At 42.0% G+C, this 18,488-nt stretch overlaps 1 protein-coding gene across 1 annotated transcript in view; it reads right to left on the bottom strand.

Moving 5' to 3' along the window:
* LOC135549308 (chloride channel protein 1-like) overlaps positions 1 to 18,488 on the bottom strand; it is a 36,243-nt gene that overhangs the window by 10,484 nt on the left and 7,271 nt on the right. The window contains exons 4-14 of the mRNA XM_064979316.1: positions 12,775 to 13,072; positions 12,265 to 12,396; positions 8,906 to 9,034; positions 8,368 to 8,501; positions 8,185 to 8,262; positions 7,878 to 7,956; positions 7,483 to 7,608; positions 7,191 to 7,275; positions 6,726 to 6,827; positions 3,784 to 3,868; positions 444 to 599 (exon numbers count right to left, since the gene is read on the bottom strand). Of these exons, the coding sequence (XP_064835388.1) occupies positions 444 to 599; positions 3,784 to 3,868; positions 6,726 to 6,827; positions 7,191 to 7,275; positions 7,483 to 7,608; positions 7,878 to 7,956; positions 8,185 to 8,262; positions 8,368 to 8,501; positions 8,906 to 9,034; positions 12,265 to 12,396; positions 12,775 to 13,072 (1,404 nt within the window). The remainder of the gene's footprint in view (positions 1 to 443; positions 600 to 3,783; positions 3,869 to 6,725; positions 6,828 to 7,190; positions 7,276 to 7,482; positions 7,609 to 7,877; positions 7,957 to 8,184; positions 8,263 to 8,367; positions 8,502 to 8,905; positions 9,035 to 12,264; positions 12,397 to 12,774; positions 13,073 to 18,488) is intronic.

The following is an 18,488-nucleotide window of genomic DNA, read 5'->3' on the forward strand; positions in this document are numbered from 1 at the left end:
GCATCTTAGCACTTCCACAAAAGTATAGAGGATTTGACTTGAACGTTTTTTTTCAAATACTAGACTACATTCCCGACTTGTCTATTCGGTGACATTTCTCCAATCCAATAATGCCATTGTGACAAGATACACATCACTATCTCCTCGATGGGAAATACTAATCCTACTGATGCTAACACTCACAGTATTGCACTCTTATCCTCCAGTACACTCAGTGGAAATCTCTAGGCAACTATGTCGAGTTTGATACTGATGGAGTGCTAAGGATTACATCTCCACCACAGTCTCTCTGAAGGAGATTCTTATTCTACTGAGATGAGTGAGTCAACCAGGAGTCCGCCATTGTACTGAGTGGCGCTATGTGCAACATGTGACCATACTGACAAGCGCTACGGGGTGGAAAAGAAAGAGGGAGGAGGGAGCAGGGGAATGAGGAAGGGTACCTTCATGACGAAGAAGAGCAGGAGGATGACAAAGACGCTGACGTCGGGGTGCAGCCAGGCAGAGGAGCGCCCCAGGCCGGGGGGAGGGGGGGAGCCCCAGATTTTGGTCCAGGTGAAGTTGTCGAACAGCGAGTTGATGCATTCTCTGGGCATTAGCTGGCGGTGGCATGAAAGAAAGGAAAGGAAGATGGAAAAGGTAATGGCAAGAACTCGCCCCACGGACGCACAATTGGCCTAGCGTCGTCCGGGTTAGGGAGGGTTTGGCATGTAGGGATATCCATGTCTCATCGCGCACCAGCGACTCCTGTGGCGGGCCGGGCGCAGTGCGCGCTAACCAAGGTCGCCAGGTGCACGGTGTTTCCTCCGACACATTGGTGCGGCTGGCTTCCGGGTTGGATGCGCACTGTGTTAAGAAGCAGTGCGGCGTGGTTGGGTTGTGTTTCGGAGGATGCATGACTTTCGACCTTCGTCTCTCCCGAGCCCGTACAGGAGTTGTAGCGATGAGACAAGATAGTAACTACTAATAATTGGATACTACCAAATTGGGGAGAAAAAGGGGTAATAAAAAATAAAAAAATAAATAAAAATAGTGTTAATGAAAAATAGTGTTAATGAAAAATAGTGTTAAAAAGTGTTTATGAAAAATAGGGTTAAAAAGTGTTAATGAAAAAGTGTTAAAAAGAGTAAGGGATAAATTGTGTTAAAATGTGTAATGTATAGTTTAATATATACAGTACCAGTCATAAGTTTGGACACACCTACTCATTCCAAGGCTTGTCTTTATTTTTACTATTTTTTACATTGCAGACTAATAGTGAAGACATCAAGACTGTGGAATCATGTAGTAATTAAAGTGTTAAACAAATCAAAATATATTTTATATTTGAGATTCTTCATAGTAGCCACCATTTTCCTTGATGACACTCTAGGCATTTTCTCAACCAGCTTCATGAGGTAGTCACCTGGAATGCATTTCAATTAACAGGTGTGCTTTGTTAAAAGTTCATTTGTGGCATTTCTTTCCTTCTTAATGCGTTTGAGCCAATCAGTTGTGTTGTGACAAGGTAGGGGTGGTATACAGAAGATAGCCCTATTTGGTAAAAGACCAAGCCCATATTATGGAAAGAACAGCTCAAATAAGCAAAGAGATACTTTAACACAGAAGGTCAGTCAATCCGGAAAATTTCTAAAACGTTTAAAGTTTCTTCAAGTGCGGTCGCAAAAACCATCAAGGGCTATGACGAAACTGGCTCTCGTGAGGACCGCCACAGGAAAGGAAGACCCAGATGTACCTCTGCTGCAGAGGATAAGTTCATTGGAGCTACCAGCCTCAGAAATTGCAGCCCAATTTCTTTTCCACCCCGTAGCGTTTGTCAGTATAGTCACACATTGCACAGAGCGCCACAAAGTAGCAGACACATCTCAACATCAACTGTTTAGAGGAAACTGCGTGAAGCAAGCCATCATGGTTGAATTGCTGCAAAGAAACCACTCCAACAAGAAGAGACTTTCTTGCGCCAAGAAACACGAGCAATGGACATTAGAGCGGTGTAAATCTGTCCTTTGGTCTGATGAGTCCAACTTTGAGATTTTTGGTTCCAACCGCCGTGTCTTTGTGAGATGCAGAGTAGGTGAATGGATGACCTCTGCATGTGTGGTTCCCCCCGTGAAGCATGGAGGAAAATGTGTGATGGTGTGGGGGGTGCCTTGCTGGTGACACTGTCTGTGATTGATTTAGAATTCAAGGCACACTTAACCAGCATGGCTACCACAGCATTCTGTAGCGATACACCATCCCATCTGGTTTGCACTTAGTGGGACTATCATTTGTTTTTCAACAGGACAATGACCTAAACACACCTCAAGGCAGTGTAAGCGTTATTTGACCAAGAAGGAGCGTGATGGAGTGCTGCATCACCTGACATCAACCCAATTGAGATGGTTTGGAATGAGTTGGACCGCAGTGTAAAGGAAAAGCAGACAACAAGTATGTGGGAACTACTTCAAGACTGTTGGAAATGTATTCCTTGCGAAGCTGGTTGAGAGAATGCCAAGAGTGTTTAAATCTGTCATCAAGGCAAAGGGTGGCTACTTTGAAGAATCTCAAATATATTTTGATTTGTTTAACAGTTTTTTGGTTACTACATGATCCCATATGTATTATTTCATAGTTTATGTCTTCACTATTATACTACAATGTAGAAAATAGTAAAAATAAAGAAAAACCCTGGAATGAGTAGGTGTGTCTAAACTTTTGACTGGTACTGCATATATAAATATCGAATCATATTTTGACAAAAACCAACTGTACTGTAGTCAGAACACGTTCAAAATACTGCAGATGAAGATTGCTTTGTGTGCAAATATGTCAACCTGTAGGCCTATTCAATATAGTTCCAAAAGAGAGGTTTTGATATAATTGCCAATACTGTACTGTGAGCATAATGGTCTGTTTTGGAACCAACTCTGCATTTTAACACGGTAGAAATGGGGCACAAGTTCCATCTTTAAAAGGTGCTAAACATCGTAGCTTGAGGGTGAAGATCCCACTGCACACAGGTGTTTCTGACTGCTTTAAACACCTAATTCGCACTAACTATGCATGCTATTTTAAGCGGTCTCAAAACACAAGATGAACCTAGGGCATTTTTCTGAATGGCTGGGCAAAGAGGCTTCTTCAATTAATATCCAGCTTATACTGAACATCTAGATTACACAGTCCAGGTTTAACCTGGGTGCCAACTCCTTGTAGAATTCTCTTGAGACTAGAAACAGACTGCTACTAGCAGCCAGCCCACTGGGCACAGACGTGAGTGCAGAGTCTAGTTTTGATTTACATTTGGTTGAGTTGTCAACTAACGTGAATTCAACAACAACAAAAATGTATGTTAAAAGTTTGGTGACAAAAACAACGTGAATTACTTTCTTTCAAATCAGTTTTCCACGTTGAATCAACGTCATCACATAGAATGTTTGGGTTGAAATGACGTGGAAACCATGTTGAGTCAAACAGTTTGTGCCTAGTGGGTATTTTTAGTTATGAGAAAGCAACAATTCCCAATTGACATATTTTGGTAAATAGTTATACTCGTTAGATGATCCTATGAATGTTGTTCTGCAGTGACGCTTTTCATGATTGAGAAAAGGAGATAACAGTCGCATTTAAGCGAAACAAAACAATATTGGTAACACTTTATAATAACTTATGCTCATTCATCAAAGTGTTATAAAGTGTTACTAGCATGTTTTCAAGTCCCAATAAACAGGGACTTCTACAGAGCATATTCATAGTGAGAGATGAAACAAAAATTGGCAAATATAATTATATTTGAACTCTGACCTCTCCAGCCATGAACTGTCCAAATCCAGGGGGAAAGGTCAAGCTGGCTATCACTAAGGTCACAACACCGGGGAAAATCAGTCGGCTGGGGAAAGAAAAGGGATTAAAAACTCTATGTTCCAACCCTATGTCCCTGTGGTTCTCTGTAGCTCGGCTAGTAGAGCACGCTTTGACACTTGCAACGCCAGGATAGTGGGTTCGATTCCTGGGACCACCCTTGTGTAAAATGTATGCACACATGACTGTAAATAGCTTTGGATAGAAATGTCTGCTAAGTGGCATACAGCATACAGTGCCTTCAGGAAGTATTCACACCCTGTTACTTTTTCCACATTTTGTTGTGTTACAGCCTTGAATTTAAAATGGATTTCATTTCGATTTTGTGCCACTGATCTACACACAATACCCAGCAGTGTAAAAGTGGAATTCTGTTTTTAGATTTTTTTTTACAAATTAATGAAAAATGAAAAGCTGAAATGTCTTAAGACAGTAAATATTCAAGCCCTTTGTTTTGGCAAGCCTAAATAACGTTAGGAGTAACAATTTGCTTAACAAGTCAGAAAATAAGCTGCATGGACTAATTCTCTGTGCAATAATGGTGTTTAACATAATTGTTTTATGACTACCTCATCTCTGTACCCCACACATACAATCATCTTTAATGTCCCTTAGTCGAGCAATGCATTTCAAGCACAGATTCCACCACAAAGACCAGGGAGGTTTTTACAATGCCTTGCAAAGAAGGACACCTATTGGAAGATAACAAAAAAAACAGACATTGAGTATCCCTTTGAGCATGGAGAAATTATTATTTACACTTTGGATGGTGTATCAATACACCCAGTCACTCTGCTCCTCAGAGGGGGAAGAGGAGGACCAGCCTCCTCAGTGAATTTCATAAAAACAAACATTTTAAAACATTTAAAAACGTTATCCTTTTTAGATAAAACGATGCAAAATTTAATCACACGCTGCTAAAACAAAACAGGGATAAACATACCTGAATTTGTCCAATAGAAACTCATATTTACTGTTGGACTAATGATTACACCCTATATCACCTAGATGCAGGCAAGAGTGGTAGGTGGTATTGACTGTGTCACTGTCTGTCCATGTGTCACTGTCTATCACCTCAAACTTCTCTCTCTCGACCTGTGTGCACTTACGTTGTAAACTTTCATTCATAGACTAGGTTGCAGCAACCTCATGATGGGTACAGGGAAAAATTTGAGTATCATGTAGTAGCCTAAACCTATCACTGTTACATGGAACTGGGTGAATGGAATATGAATGACAGTCATCCAATACGCTGTAATAGGAAATAAGGCCCTGCTCATGAGAAAAATACAAATAAATTGTCCTCCCTCATCTTAAATGGCACCGACGGCCACTGAAAGATACAGGCGTCCTTCCTAACTCAATTGATGGAGAGGAAGGAAACCGCTCAGGGATTTCACCATGAAGCCAAATGGGGATTTTAAACCAGTTACAGAGTTTAATGTCTGTGATAGGAGAAAACTGAGGATGTATCAACAACATGGTAGTTACTCCACAATACTAACCTAAATGACAGAGGGAATCGAAGGAAGACTGTACATAATACAAATATTGCAAAACAGGCATCCTGTTTGCAATAAGGCACTAAAGTAATACTGCAAAAAATGTGACCAAAAAATGCACTTTTTGTCCTAAATTACAAAGCATTGTGTATGGTGAAAATCCAACACAACACATCACTGAGTACCACTCTTCATATTTTCAAGCATGGTGGCGGCTGCATCATGTTATGGATATGCTTGTCATCAGCAAGCACTAGGGAGTTTTCTAGGATAAAAAGAAAAGGAATAGAGCTAAGCACAGGCAAGGTCCTAGAGGAAAACCTGCTTCGGTATGCTTTTTTTTCTCCAAAAGACAATGGGAGACAAATCCTCCTTTCAGCAGGACAATAATCTAAAACACAAGGCTAAATGTACACTGGAGTAACTTACCAAGATGACATCAAATGTTCCTGAGTGGCCTAGTTACAGTGTGGACTTAAATTGGCTTGAAAATCTATGAACATGGATGTCTAGCACTGATCAACAAACAACTAGACCAGAGCTTGGAGTTTAAAAAAAATAAATAATGGGCCAATATTGTACAATCCAGCTTTGCAAAGCTCTCAGAGTCTTACCCAGAGAGACTATAATCGCTGCCAACGGTGATTCTAACATGTATTAACTGAGGGTGTTGAATACTTATCTAACCAAAGTATATTAGTGCTTTATTTTCTAAGCATTTTTCTTCTTCCACTTTGAGTAGTTTGTGTAGATTGTTGACCAAAAAAAAAGACAATTAAATTAAAAAAAATCCCACTTTGCTACACAACAAAATGGCGAATAAGACACGGGGTGTGAATACTTTACGACGGCAGTATATAATCCTCTCAACATAACTGCACCCTATGCCATAATACCCTCCTCACAAATGTCCTGTTTCTCCTCCCTCTTTCTCCCAGTAGGACAGGCCTAAGAACAAGCACCAATTTAACACTCTCAAAGCTGACAATATAATTACATCCTCCTGGTCTCTGTTGGTCTAATTCCAGTGCTCCCATCCATCATCTTCCCTACAGTGTAACTATGTTCAGCTCACACAAAAGCAGCTGCACTGGTTGCTGCTAAATCATTCATTTCTATTGGAGCGAGAGTGTAACCAGTTTCTTTTTCAGAGACCACTAATTGCTTATAGATGGATCGATCAATGTCTGGATGATGGTTTGATTGTCTGTTCTTGTAAAACTCACCAGTCGGCAACACAAATTCGTTTGGAGAAAGACAATGGATGATTCTATTCTATTCTATTCCATTCTACTAAGCCCCTAGCCTGATCCTCCCCAATTCAGGTTTGCATTTTCCTCATGTGTCTCATCAAAATACATCACCCCCGTCCCTTTAACTCACTGTCTGGTGAGGAAGCGTGTCATGGCGTTGGGTTTCCTCATGAACAGCACCACCTGGCGGTTCAGCCAGACGAAGAAGGCCCCCAGGAAGCCGCAGGAGATCCTGCAGTGACAACCACCCGCACCTTTACCTCACTCACTCTCAAGGTTCAAATAAGAACAAGAGAAGGTACATTTTCGGAATAATATACAGTATGTGTGCCTGCTTCAGATGTAAGTTTAGTTGGTGTTGATCTAGCCTGTCATATCGTTTTTTCTAGATCTGTAATCTAGGAAGCTGAAGCAAGCACACTGGCAAGTAAAACCATACACGCCATCTCCGTTCTTAAAATAACTACCAATGTAAGAGCTTTATGGCACATAGAATGAGGTTAGGCATTCATGTTGGGTTATGACAACGAACTACACACAGTGTGGTCACCGTGCCCTCACCACGCTCCTGGGGGCTCTCGACCCTTTCTCTCACCCGATGATGGCAAATGCAGGCAGCTCCTGGAGGTCAAAGGGGAAGTCCATGCGGAACTTGGTGCGGAAGAGAGCAGTGATGGTGACTATGGAGGACGAAAAGACAGGGGGTGCGGGGAAATAGAGCGACAGAGAGTCTTAGAACTTATACATGAACATTATACTATTTATCATGTATAGTTCCACAGAAATTCACATGCCTTCACATTTCCCACATTTTGTTGTGTCACCGCCTGTATTTTGCATTTTGCCCACACGCAATACCTCACAGTGCATGCAGTTCCTGGACCCACCTGCATCTTTGTTGAACACAGAGAGCACTCTGAATATGAAGGCACTGAAGGTGGCGGCGAAATAGCCTCTCCAGTAGTTCCTCACAGCAAAGTAAGTGGACGTCACCTCGATGCTGAACAGCACCCCTGGTGGATCAGCGGGATCAAAGCAAGAGAGAGGTCAAATATCAGTCAGACGTCATGTCAGAGAATGTGGCACATAGTTCAACTCCAGATCGCATATTGCATTTTGAAGACTTGCCATGATGACCTGTCACAAATACACATAACTGAGGCCATTTCAACACCGTGTCTATATTGATTGTCAGACACATGACAATTGCTTGAGCTGATTTTGTAGCTCGCTTTATACTAGATGAATGGAAGGTGAATCGAAAAGGAAAACAGTGTTGTACCTCCAAGAGGGGTACCGAAACAGCAACCCACCCCAACCGCACAGCCAACTGTAAGGATGTCTGTGTAGCAGTATGGGCTCTACTGACACACAGAGAGATGGTGACAGAGAGAGGGCAGCAGAGATGTAGAGCGGAAGGGACAGACAGACAGATAGAGGGAAAGGGGCAAGGGGATCCCATACAAGTAGACAAGGAACCGAGGGAGGAAAAGAGAACCTCATTGGAAAAACATCTAAAAGTATAATGCGAAGTGATCTGACAAAACTGTAATGTCCATGTTCTCGATGTTGGTCAAGTAACTGCTCACCTGATGGACTCCTGAGAAGAACGTCATACACTTGCTCAGCACAGCAGCACAGATGCTGGCGATATGAACAAATGGGCCCTTGGGAAGAAAAAGTGGAAGACAAGGGTGCAGAAACAAGGAAACTTGTAGTGGCTTTTTAGACAGCTGTAATCAGGGAATCAGATGTGAGTGTGTGTAACCCACCTCTTTCCCCACTGGCATCCCACTGCCCAGACCTGCAGTCAGACCAATGACCTTGGCAGTAAAAGCCCTGACAGTCAGATACTCCTTCAACACTACCCCTCTGAGAATGGTCTTCAGCTCAGGAATACCAGAGCCTGAGAGAGAGAGAGAGAGAGAGAGAGAGAGAGAGAGAGAGAGAGAGAGAGAGCAGAGAGAGAGAGAGAGAGAGAGAGAGAGCAAGAGAGAGAGCAAGAGATAGCGAGACAGACAGGCAGACAGACAGGGTGGGGAGGTGAAAAGAGGTCAGGGAAGAGGTAGAATTACAAAATTGTTGTTTTACAGGAAAACAGGAAAACCAAATATATGTTTGTCTCAGAACGACAAGGAAAGGTCATAGCTCTAGATAGACAGTGAGGTCATCAGTGTGTGAGGACAGGGCTAGGTAGGTAGACAAGCAGAGAGGGGAGAAGATCAATGGACTGTGGGTAACAGGTCATTAGGGGTGGCGGGTGGTGGGGAAAGTAAGCAGTAAGCATTGAGTGAGTGAGCGGGTACACACCGATGGCTTGTGGGGCGACCAGGTGGCAGAAGAAGGAGGCGAACATGATGAGCGCCATGGGATAGCTGACCCAAGCCAGGTACTGGAGCAGGACATTACCCCTCAGCTCCCAGTGAATCCACTTATACACTGACAGGGGGGAGTGGGATTGAGGGGAGGGGTGAAAGTGAGGCATGTGAAGGGATGTGAGAAAAAGCAAGGAAGGTAGAGGAGCAGGTGAGCAAAACAGAAAGGGGAAGGATGAAGGGCAATAGGGAGGAGGTGGAGGAGGAAATGAGGGGAAGACACGGAACAAGGGGTGAAGATGATGGGAAGAGGACGGAGGATAAGGTAAGGGGGGTGAGAAGAGAGGAGAAAGGGAAGTTGGTTATGACAGGGCAGACACTGACACAGACAGATACAAAGAAAATACACTAAGATGCCCTATTTCTTGGATGAACTGTCAATCCATCTGGACTGACAGATGTCCTTTCCCTTTGTAGATGTTTCTCTTGCCATTAGTAATATTCTGTGAGAGAGGCACTGACTTGCTTAGCTTCACCCGTGTTTCATCGAAATGTACACTGTAAAAAAAGATATCGAGATTCAGTCAAAATGACTAGTTTTATCAGGCCAAGTCAACTCAATTTGTTACATTTGTTGAGTTGACAAAATATTAAGTTTAAAATGTCAAAGCTTATCAAATTGAGTTAGCAAAAAACAATGTTTACTCAACTTAGAAATTCACAACCGTGAAGTCAAATCAACTGAAGCAACAGACCCCTTGACCTTTCCCACATTTTGTTACGTTACAGCCTTATTCTAAAATGGATTAAATCATTTTCCCCCCTTAATCAATCTACACACAATACCCCATAATGAACAAAGCAAAAACAGGTGTTTAGAAATGTATACACATTTATAAAAAATAATAATAACGAAATATAACATTTACATAAATATTGAGACCCTTCACTCAGTACTTTGTTCAAGCACCTTTGGCAGCAATTACAGCCTTGCATCGTCTTGGGTATGACGCTACAAGCTTGGCACACCTGTATTTGGGGTGTTTCCTCCCATTATTCTCTGCAGATGCTCTCAAGCTCTGTCAAGTCTGATGCAGAGCGTCACTGCACAGCTATTGTCAGGTCTCTCCAGAGATGTTCGATCAGGTTCAAGTCCGGGCTCTGGCTGGGCCACTCAAGGACACTCAGACACTTGTTCCGAAGCCATTCCTGGGTTGTCTTGGCTGTGCGCTTATTGTTGTTGTCCTTTCGGAAGATGAATTGTTGCCCCAGTCTGAGGTCCTGAGTGCATATGCAGCAGCTTTCCATCAATGATCTCTCTGTACTTTGCTCCATTCATCTTTCCCTTGATCCTGACTAGTCTACCAGTCAGTGCCGCTGAAAAAACATCCCCACAGCATGATGCTGCCACCACCATGCTTCACCATAGGGATGGTGCCAGGATTCCTCTAGATGTGATGCTTGGCACAAAGACATCAATCTTGGACTCATCAGACCAGAGTATGTTGTTTCTCATGGTCTGAGAGTCCTTTAGGTGCCTTTTGGCAAACGACAATCGTGTGGTCATGTGCCTTTTACTGAGGAGTGGCTTCCGTCTGGCCACTGTACCACAAAGGCCTGATTGGTGTAGTGCTGCAGAGATGGTTGTCCTTCTGGAAGGTTCTCACATCTCCACAGAGGAACTCTGGAGCTCTGTCAGAGTGACCATCAGGTTTTTGGTTACCTCCCTGAGCAAGGCTCTTCTCCCCCGATTGCTCAGTTTGGCTGTGCGGCCAGCTCTAGGAAGAGTCTTGGTGGTTCCAAACTTCTTCCATTTAAGAATGATGGAAGCCACTGTGTTCTTGGTGATCTTCAATGCTGCAGAAATGTTTCGGTACCCTTCTCCGGATCTGTGTCTCAACACAACGAAACTCAACGGTCAATTCCTTCGAACTTATGGCTTGGTTTCTGCTCTGATTTGCACTGTCAACTGTGGGACCTTATATAGACAGGTGTGTGCATTTCCAAGTTATGTCTAATCAATTAAATTAAAGTTGTAGAATCATCTCAAGGATGATCAATGGTAACAGGATGCACCTGAGCTCAATTTTGAATCTCCTGGCAAAGGGTCTGAATATGTAAATAAGTTTTATCAGTTTTTTTTATTTTGTATAAATGTGCAAATGTCTAAAAACCTTTTTTCACTTTGCATTATGGGATACTGTGTGTAGATTGCTGGGATTTTTTTATTTGATTTAATCCATTTTAGAATAAGGCTGTAAAGTAACAAAATGTGAAAAAAGTGAAGGGGTCTGAATACTTTCCGAATGCACTATAACAGTAGTGCTGACTGAAAGTGTCAAGTTCAGATGACTTCAACATATTTTGGGGGGGCCGAGCTCATTACAATAATACCCAGCATGCTTTACAACAGTATATTTTTATATTTACATTTTTTTACATTTAGCAGACGCTTTTATCCAGAGCGACTTCAGTTGAAGGTAGATTTTTAAAAAGTAACAAGGTAAACGTTTCTGTCACTGTTGCTGAGAATGCCATTGCAGTTGAAGTGACATTACTCAGTACACTGAAAAACTCACACATGGTGAAGAGACAGATGGGAGGGTAATGTTCCTTACTAAAATCTCTATTACATAATTTCAAAGACTTAGTCAGTCATTTTCAAAGTAGTTGTTTCAACTGTATAGGAAGTTGACACAACTTTACATTTTAAGGCAGCCTGGTTGCAAATTTAAAACAACTTATACAACAAGTTATTAAATACTAATTTGTGAGTTCCACTTACTTTACTAGGTTAAAGTAACATTAGAATAAGTAAACTCCACACAAAATCCAGATTGGACTTGAAATCAAATTTTAAGGCAGCTTGGTAACAAACTTTTGTAAGCTATACAGTGTACAGATGTGTATCGTCCACGTATCAGAGAAAATTTACTTTGTGTTTATGAATAACATCACTGAGAGGTAGCATATAACATTTGCACAGTAGCGGTCCAAGAACAGAGCCTTGAGGGATTCCACTGCACAAACTTCACTCAACCCCCTAATTTGGGTAATGACTATAAAAATACTTTATAATTTCAAGTATAACGTTTTGCAATGTTTGTTTTGCAAGATTCATTTTGCAAATCAGGTTACCGCTGAACTGTTTTGCAACACTTTTTGATAATCACTTAGCCTAACCCTCAACAATAAGCAACCAGGTGTCTTGTTAGATAACTATTTATGCTGTAAAAGCATTCATGCAACTGTATGAATTGCCGGTTCAGTGGCTTGAATGCAAGCATTGTGAAAACATATCTCATCATAAAACAAGATGGTTTAGTGTGTGTTGCATTGTGGGTATTGTAGTACATTGTAGACTTTTGGCACTGGTGTAGTCCATGGTCCAGCTGACCAGCGCCATTGAGATGCCCAGCAGCACCAGAAAGATCCAGTCCTCTCCCAGCTTGGTGACCAGGAACCTCTGTACCCGTGCTACACAGTCTGAGAAAACACCATGAAAGACGATAATTCACAATAAAGCTTCAACTACATGTAATACTTCGTAACTATACAGTGTTAAAAGGTCATCAATTCTAAAGATTTAATTTGAATACAACAATAACCAGTTTTGGTCAATGTTCATGTTCAACTATTGATCACAAGCTAACAATTTTGAAAGTGCAACGTTAACTCTGAGTATTAACTCTGAGTATTGTGGGGCAATAAAGACACTTTTAACGTCAATGTTCATGTTCAACTATTGATCACAAGCTAACAATTTTGAAAGTGCAACGTTAACTCTGAGTATTAACTCTGAGTATTGTGGGGCAATAAAGACACTTTTAACATCTGCGACTTTGCTGAGCACTGACTTCTCACCTCTGCACTTTGAGTAGGAGCGACGTTTCTTTATAGACAAAGGGTTGCCTTGCTCTGTAGCCATTTGTGCATGTCCCACCTCGTCTGAGTGATGCCGACCCCTATGCCTGCTGTGGTGCCCGTGTCCATGTGTGTGACCGTGGTGGTGCCCGTGGTGATGGTGGCCACGGTGATGCTGTGGATGGTGGCCATGGTGATGGTGATGGTGGTGGTGTTTCTTCCATTGTCTCTCTGTTAGAAGTCGGGTGGCCTCTCTCCGGCCAGACCCACCCGGGTGCTCACGGTATTCCCCATACAGCTGAAAGTGACAGGAGGAAGAGAGACTACAGAACATGACCCATATGTTCATGAACAAAGGACTACAGTGAAGACCCGCCGAAAATGTAGTTCAGGTAAGGTTAGGATGACAACATTCTATTTTGGGAAAATAAAAAACAACAGTTTAAGATATTTTAATTTGCTCTGAATGTGTATATTTTAAAGAAAATATATATCATGCAGTATATATACTATTATTATTACATACAGTATATGTGCACGTAACAGTTCAAATATCCTACATTGTAGATGTAAGGTTCTGCATTTATTTTCTTAGTCAACCTTGTGTTCTGTTTTGTTGTGTTCTTGAACGCAGCCCTGTCTTTCATTTTTGTTCATTGATTTCACCTGTGTTAGTTACGCACCTGGTCTCATCAGCTCCTTATTTAGTTCAGTTCATTCTGTTTGTGCCTTTGTGAGGTATTGTTCGTTTGACTCTACGTAGCCTTTTCCTAGCTTATTTGTGAGAACCAGTTATAGACTTCAGTCCCAGTTTGGATTCACCTGCCTGTTTGCCTATCTGTGTATGACCATTGCCTGCCTGTGACCACGATTCCTGCCTTCTGTGAAGGCGAAATAAACACCTGCCGCGCTCTGTGACTTTAGACCTTTTTCTCCCTGAGTATTCATAACAGTAGAACAATAGTGAAGACATCAAAATTATGAAATAACACATGTGGAATCATGCAGTAACCAAAAAAGTGTTAATCAGTTGTGTTGTGACAAGGTAGGGGAAGTACACAGAAACCCTATTTGGTAAAAGACCAAGTCCATATTATGGCAGGAACAACTCAAATAAGCAAAGAGAAACGTCAGTCCATCATTACTTTAAGATATGAAGGTCAGTCAATCCGGAAAAATTTCCAAAACTTTGAGTTTTTTCAAGTGCAGTTGCAAAAACCATCAAGGGCCATGATGAAATTGGCTCTCATGAGGACCATCACAGGAAAGGAAGACCCAGAGTTACCTCTGCTGCAGAGAATAAGTTCATTAGAGTTACCAGCCTCAGAAATTGCAGCCCAAATAAATGCTTCACAGAGAACAAGTAACAGACACATCTCAACATCAACTGTTCAGAGGAGACTGCGTGAATCAGGCCTTCATGGTAAAATTGCTGCAGAGAAACCACTTCTAAAGGACACCTATAAAAAGAGACTTGCTTGGGACAAGAACCACGAGCAATGGACATTAGACTGGTGAAAATTTGTCATTTGGTCTGATGAGTCCAAATTTGAGATTGGTTCCAACCGCCGTGTCTTTGTGAGACACAGAGTAGGTGAACAGGTGATCTCTGCATGTGTGGTTCGCACCATGAAGCATGGAGGAGGAGGTGGGATGGTGTGGGGGTGCTTTGCTGGTGACACTGTCAGTGATCTATTTAGAATTCAAGGCACACTTAATCAGCATGGCTACCACAGCATTCTGCAGCGATACGTCATCCCATCTGGTTTGTGCTTAGTGGGACTATCATTTGTTCTCCATCAGGACAATGACCCAACACACCTCCAGGCGGTGTAAGGGCTATTTGACCAAGAAGGAGGGTGATGAAGTGCTGCATCAGATGACTTGGCCTCCGCAATCACCCAACTTCAACCCAATTGGGAGGGTTTGGGATGAGTTGGACCGCAGAGTGAAGGAACAGCAGCCAACAAATGCTCAGAATATGTGGGCACTCCAAGACCGTTGAGAAAATAATTATTTTGGTTGAGAGAATGCCAAGCATGTGCAAACCTGTCATCAAGTCAAACGGTGGCTACTTTGAAGAATCTAAAATATAATATATATTTAGATTTTTTTAACACTTTTTTGCTTTCTACATGATTCCATATGTTAATTAATAGTTCTGATGTCTTCACTATTATTCTACAATGTGGAAAATAGTAAAAATAAAGAAAAAACATTGAATTAGTAGGTGTGTCCAAACTTTTGGCTGGTACTGTATGTTATGAAAATATATAAATATAATGTGAATGGTCATGTATCAAAGAAGAACTTAAAATATATAAACATATGTTGATTGTTTCAGAATGTGGGAGAGTTCAAGTGTCATAATGTACAGTAAGCTCCAGAAGTATTGGGACAGTCACACATTTTTTGTTGTTTTGGCTCTGTAGCCACAAATATCATACCCCCCAAGACATTATAACCTCAACACCATTACAATAGCAGGGGAGGTTATCATTTTTTTTTTTGGGGGGGGGGGTATGATATTTATGCCTCTGTAATGTTCTCACTCATCATTATTCACGATTCATTCAAGATTATCCGTAATCATGGTAGCATCCATTTCTACTGTATTATTGATTGTATGTTTGTTTATTCCATGTGTAACTCTGTGTTGTTGTATGTGTCGAACTGCTTTGCTTTATCTTGGCCAGGTCGCAGTTGCAAATGAGAACTAGCCTACCTGGTTAAATAAAGGTGAAATAAATAAATAAATAAAAAATACACAATGTAGAAGTGTTAAGAAACATATTCTATTCTTATTTCCAGTAAAATTGACTCCAAAATGATACAATAAATGATTTACCATTCATTTCTATTGGGCACAAAGTAATGGTAGCATCCACGTTAATCCAAAGTGCTGGAGTACAGAGCCAAACAAATCAAAAATTATCACTGTCCCAATACTTTTGGAGCTCACCGCATCCTGGCGGACGGGTCATACAGAAAGACAAAACTCCTCGACATGTTGACTTTAAATCTCGTAGAGAGGAAGCGTGGGTCTACATTTGGATGAATTCCCTCTGGACCGCATCCAGACATCTGGCAAAGAGATAACTCCACCTCGCAAATCTCTCACACACAGAAACATGGCCATACTTTCAGAAACACATACATGACACACTAAAATAATGTCCTATTGTCTAATACATCTAATACTACATTACTTGGCTTTTATCATAGTGTAATTACAATGCATGGAATGTATCTTTTTTTTTTTTAATTTTTTTTTATTTGACCCCTTTTTCTCCCCAATTTCGTGGTATCCAATTGTTGTAGTAGCTACTATCTTGTCTCATCGCTACAGCTGACGACCAAAAGCATTATTTACATTCTGAATGCTTAGCAGAACAGGAAAATTGTGAAATTCACGCACTTACAGTATAGTAACAAAGGGAATGACATATATAGGGAAGGTAATCCGGGAGGTGAGTCCAGGTGAGTCTGACGAGCAGCCTGGTGACCTAGAGGTCGGAGAGGGAGCACACGTGACCCTCATCAAGAGAACACGTGGTCATCCCTACTGCCTCTGGTCTGGCGGACTCACTAAACACAGATGGATCTTTTGTAAATAACATCTGAGTGTTGGAGTGTACCCCTGCCTATCCACGCATTTTAAAAACAACATGGGGCCTTCTGCTTTGCTTAATATAAGGAATTTGAAATGATTTATACTTTTACTTCTACTTTTGATACTTAAGTATATTTTAGCAATTACATTTACTTTTGATATATAAGTATTAAGGTATCTATACTTTTACTCAAGTATGAGCATTACTGAGGTCTGGCACTGATGTTGGGTGATTAGGCCTGGCTCGCATTCGGCGTTCCAATTCATCCCAAAGGTGTTCGATGGGGTTGAGGTCAGGGCTCGGTGCAGGCCAGTCAAGTTCTTCCACACCAATCTTGACAAACCATTTCTGTATGGACCTCGATTTGTGCACGGGGGCATTGTCAGTCTGAAACAGGAAAGGGCCTTCCCCAAACTGTTGCCACAAAATTGAAAGCACAGAATCGTCTAGAATGTCATTGTAAGCTGTAGCGTTAATATTTCCTTTCACTGGAACTAAGGGGCCTAGACCGAACCATGAAAAACAGCCCAAGACCATTATTGCTCCTTCACCAAACTTTACAGTTGGCAGTATGCATTTGGGCAGGTTGCGTTCTCCTGGCATCCACCAATTAGTTTGTCGGATTGTCAGATGGTGAAGCCTGATTCATCACTCCAGAGAATGTGTTTCCACTGCTCCAATGGCGGCGAGCTTTACACCACTCCAGCCGACGCTTGGCATTGCGCATGGTGATCTTAAGCTTGTGCGAAGATCCCGATGAACAGTTCTTGTGCTGACGTTGCTTCCAGAGGCAGTTAGGAAATCGGTAGTGAGTGTTGCAACGGAGAACAGAGGATTTTTACGTGCTACAGCACTTGGTGGTCCCGTTCTGTGAGCTTGTGCGGCTTCCGCTTCGCTGCTGAGCCGTTGTTGCTCCTAGACCTTTCCACTTCACAACAACAGCACGTACAGTTGTCCGGGGCAGCTCTAGCAGGGCATAAATGTGATGAACTGACTTGTTGGAAAGGTGGCATCCTATGACGGTGCCACGTTGAAAGTCACTTGACTTCGTCAGTACGGGCCATTCTACTGACAATGTTTGTCTATGGAGATTGCATGGCTGTGTGATCGATTATACACACCTGTCAGCAACGGGTGTGTCTGAAATATCCGAATACACTCATTTGAAGGGGTGTCCATACTTTTGGCCATGTTGTGTATCTGTTCCACAAAGTGAAGGCCTACATTGTAACTCCATGCTATGGCCTTTTCTCAGTTGGATTTGCTGAACTCCTGTGTCCTCTCTCCTACGTCCTTCCTTTTGAAAAAGATCTCCTCAAACCACTCATCGGTTTCCAGGCCACGGAGTAGAGAAGACGGAGGAGAGAGGGTGGAGGATGGACTTTTGCCAAAATTAGAAAAGGCCCATGACACAGTGGATAGGGCATGTTGACACAAAACATCCTCTTGAAATCAGACACAGATCAATGTCAATGGGGTGCTGGGCTGCTTGGGACAATATGCAATATCGAGTAGAACCCATACATCCATACACATACTGTACCTTTGTTTAGTGAACATTTTGATCTGATAAGCGGATCTTTCTCACGTAATTTACCATGGTACACCACAAGCACATAGACATCATACATCAGACATCATTGAATTAGTGAAAAAAAACATTTTGTGGGAAACCAACAATCTGTTGTGTGGAGTCTGAAAAGCATCTAATGTATACTATGAGAGCTCAGATACGAACAACATCTGCATAGTGCAGTTGATCGCTGGTTAACATTGCGACAAGTAGTCACAAGTGGTGCCTAGCGTTGACGCTTTGGGCCGGCCTTTCAATAACCTTTCAACACCTCTTAATTTAGTGTACACGTACAGGTCTGTCTCTGTGGGTCCTAGAAAGAGTGCTTGTACGTCAGTCATGGTCATACACACGGAAATGTATAGCAAATAAATCACCAACGTAACATGTGACGAAACTGAGCTGCACACTCGACATGACTTCCATTGGACCAGACCTATCACTGTCAGGCTTACCATGGGATGCCGTAGCAAAGCTTCAGACTGTATTATACCTGTATCGGGTAACTGTCCAACAAACCTCTTACT

Source organism: Oncorhynchus masou, chromosome 12, assembly GCF_036934945.1.
Source record: "Oncorhynchus masou masou isolate Uvic2021 chromosome 12, UVic_Omas_1.1, whole genome shotgun sequence".
Taxonomy (NCBI): Eukaryota; Metazoa; Chordata; class Actinopteri; order Salmoniformes; family Salmonidae; genus Oncorhynchus; species Oncorhynchus masou.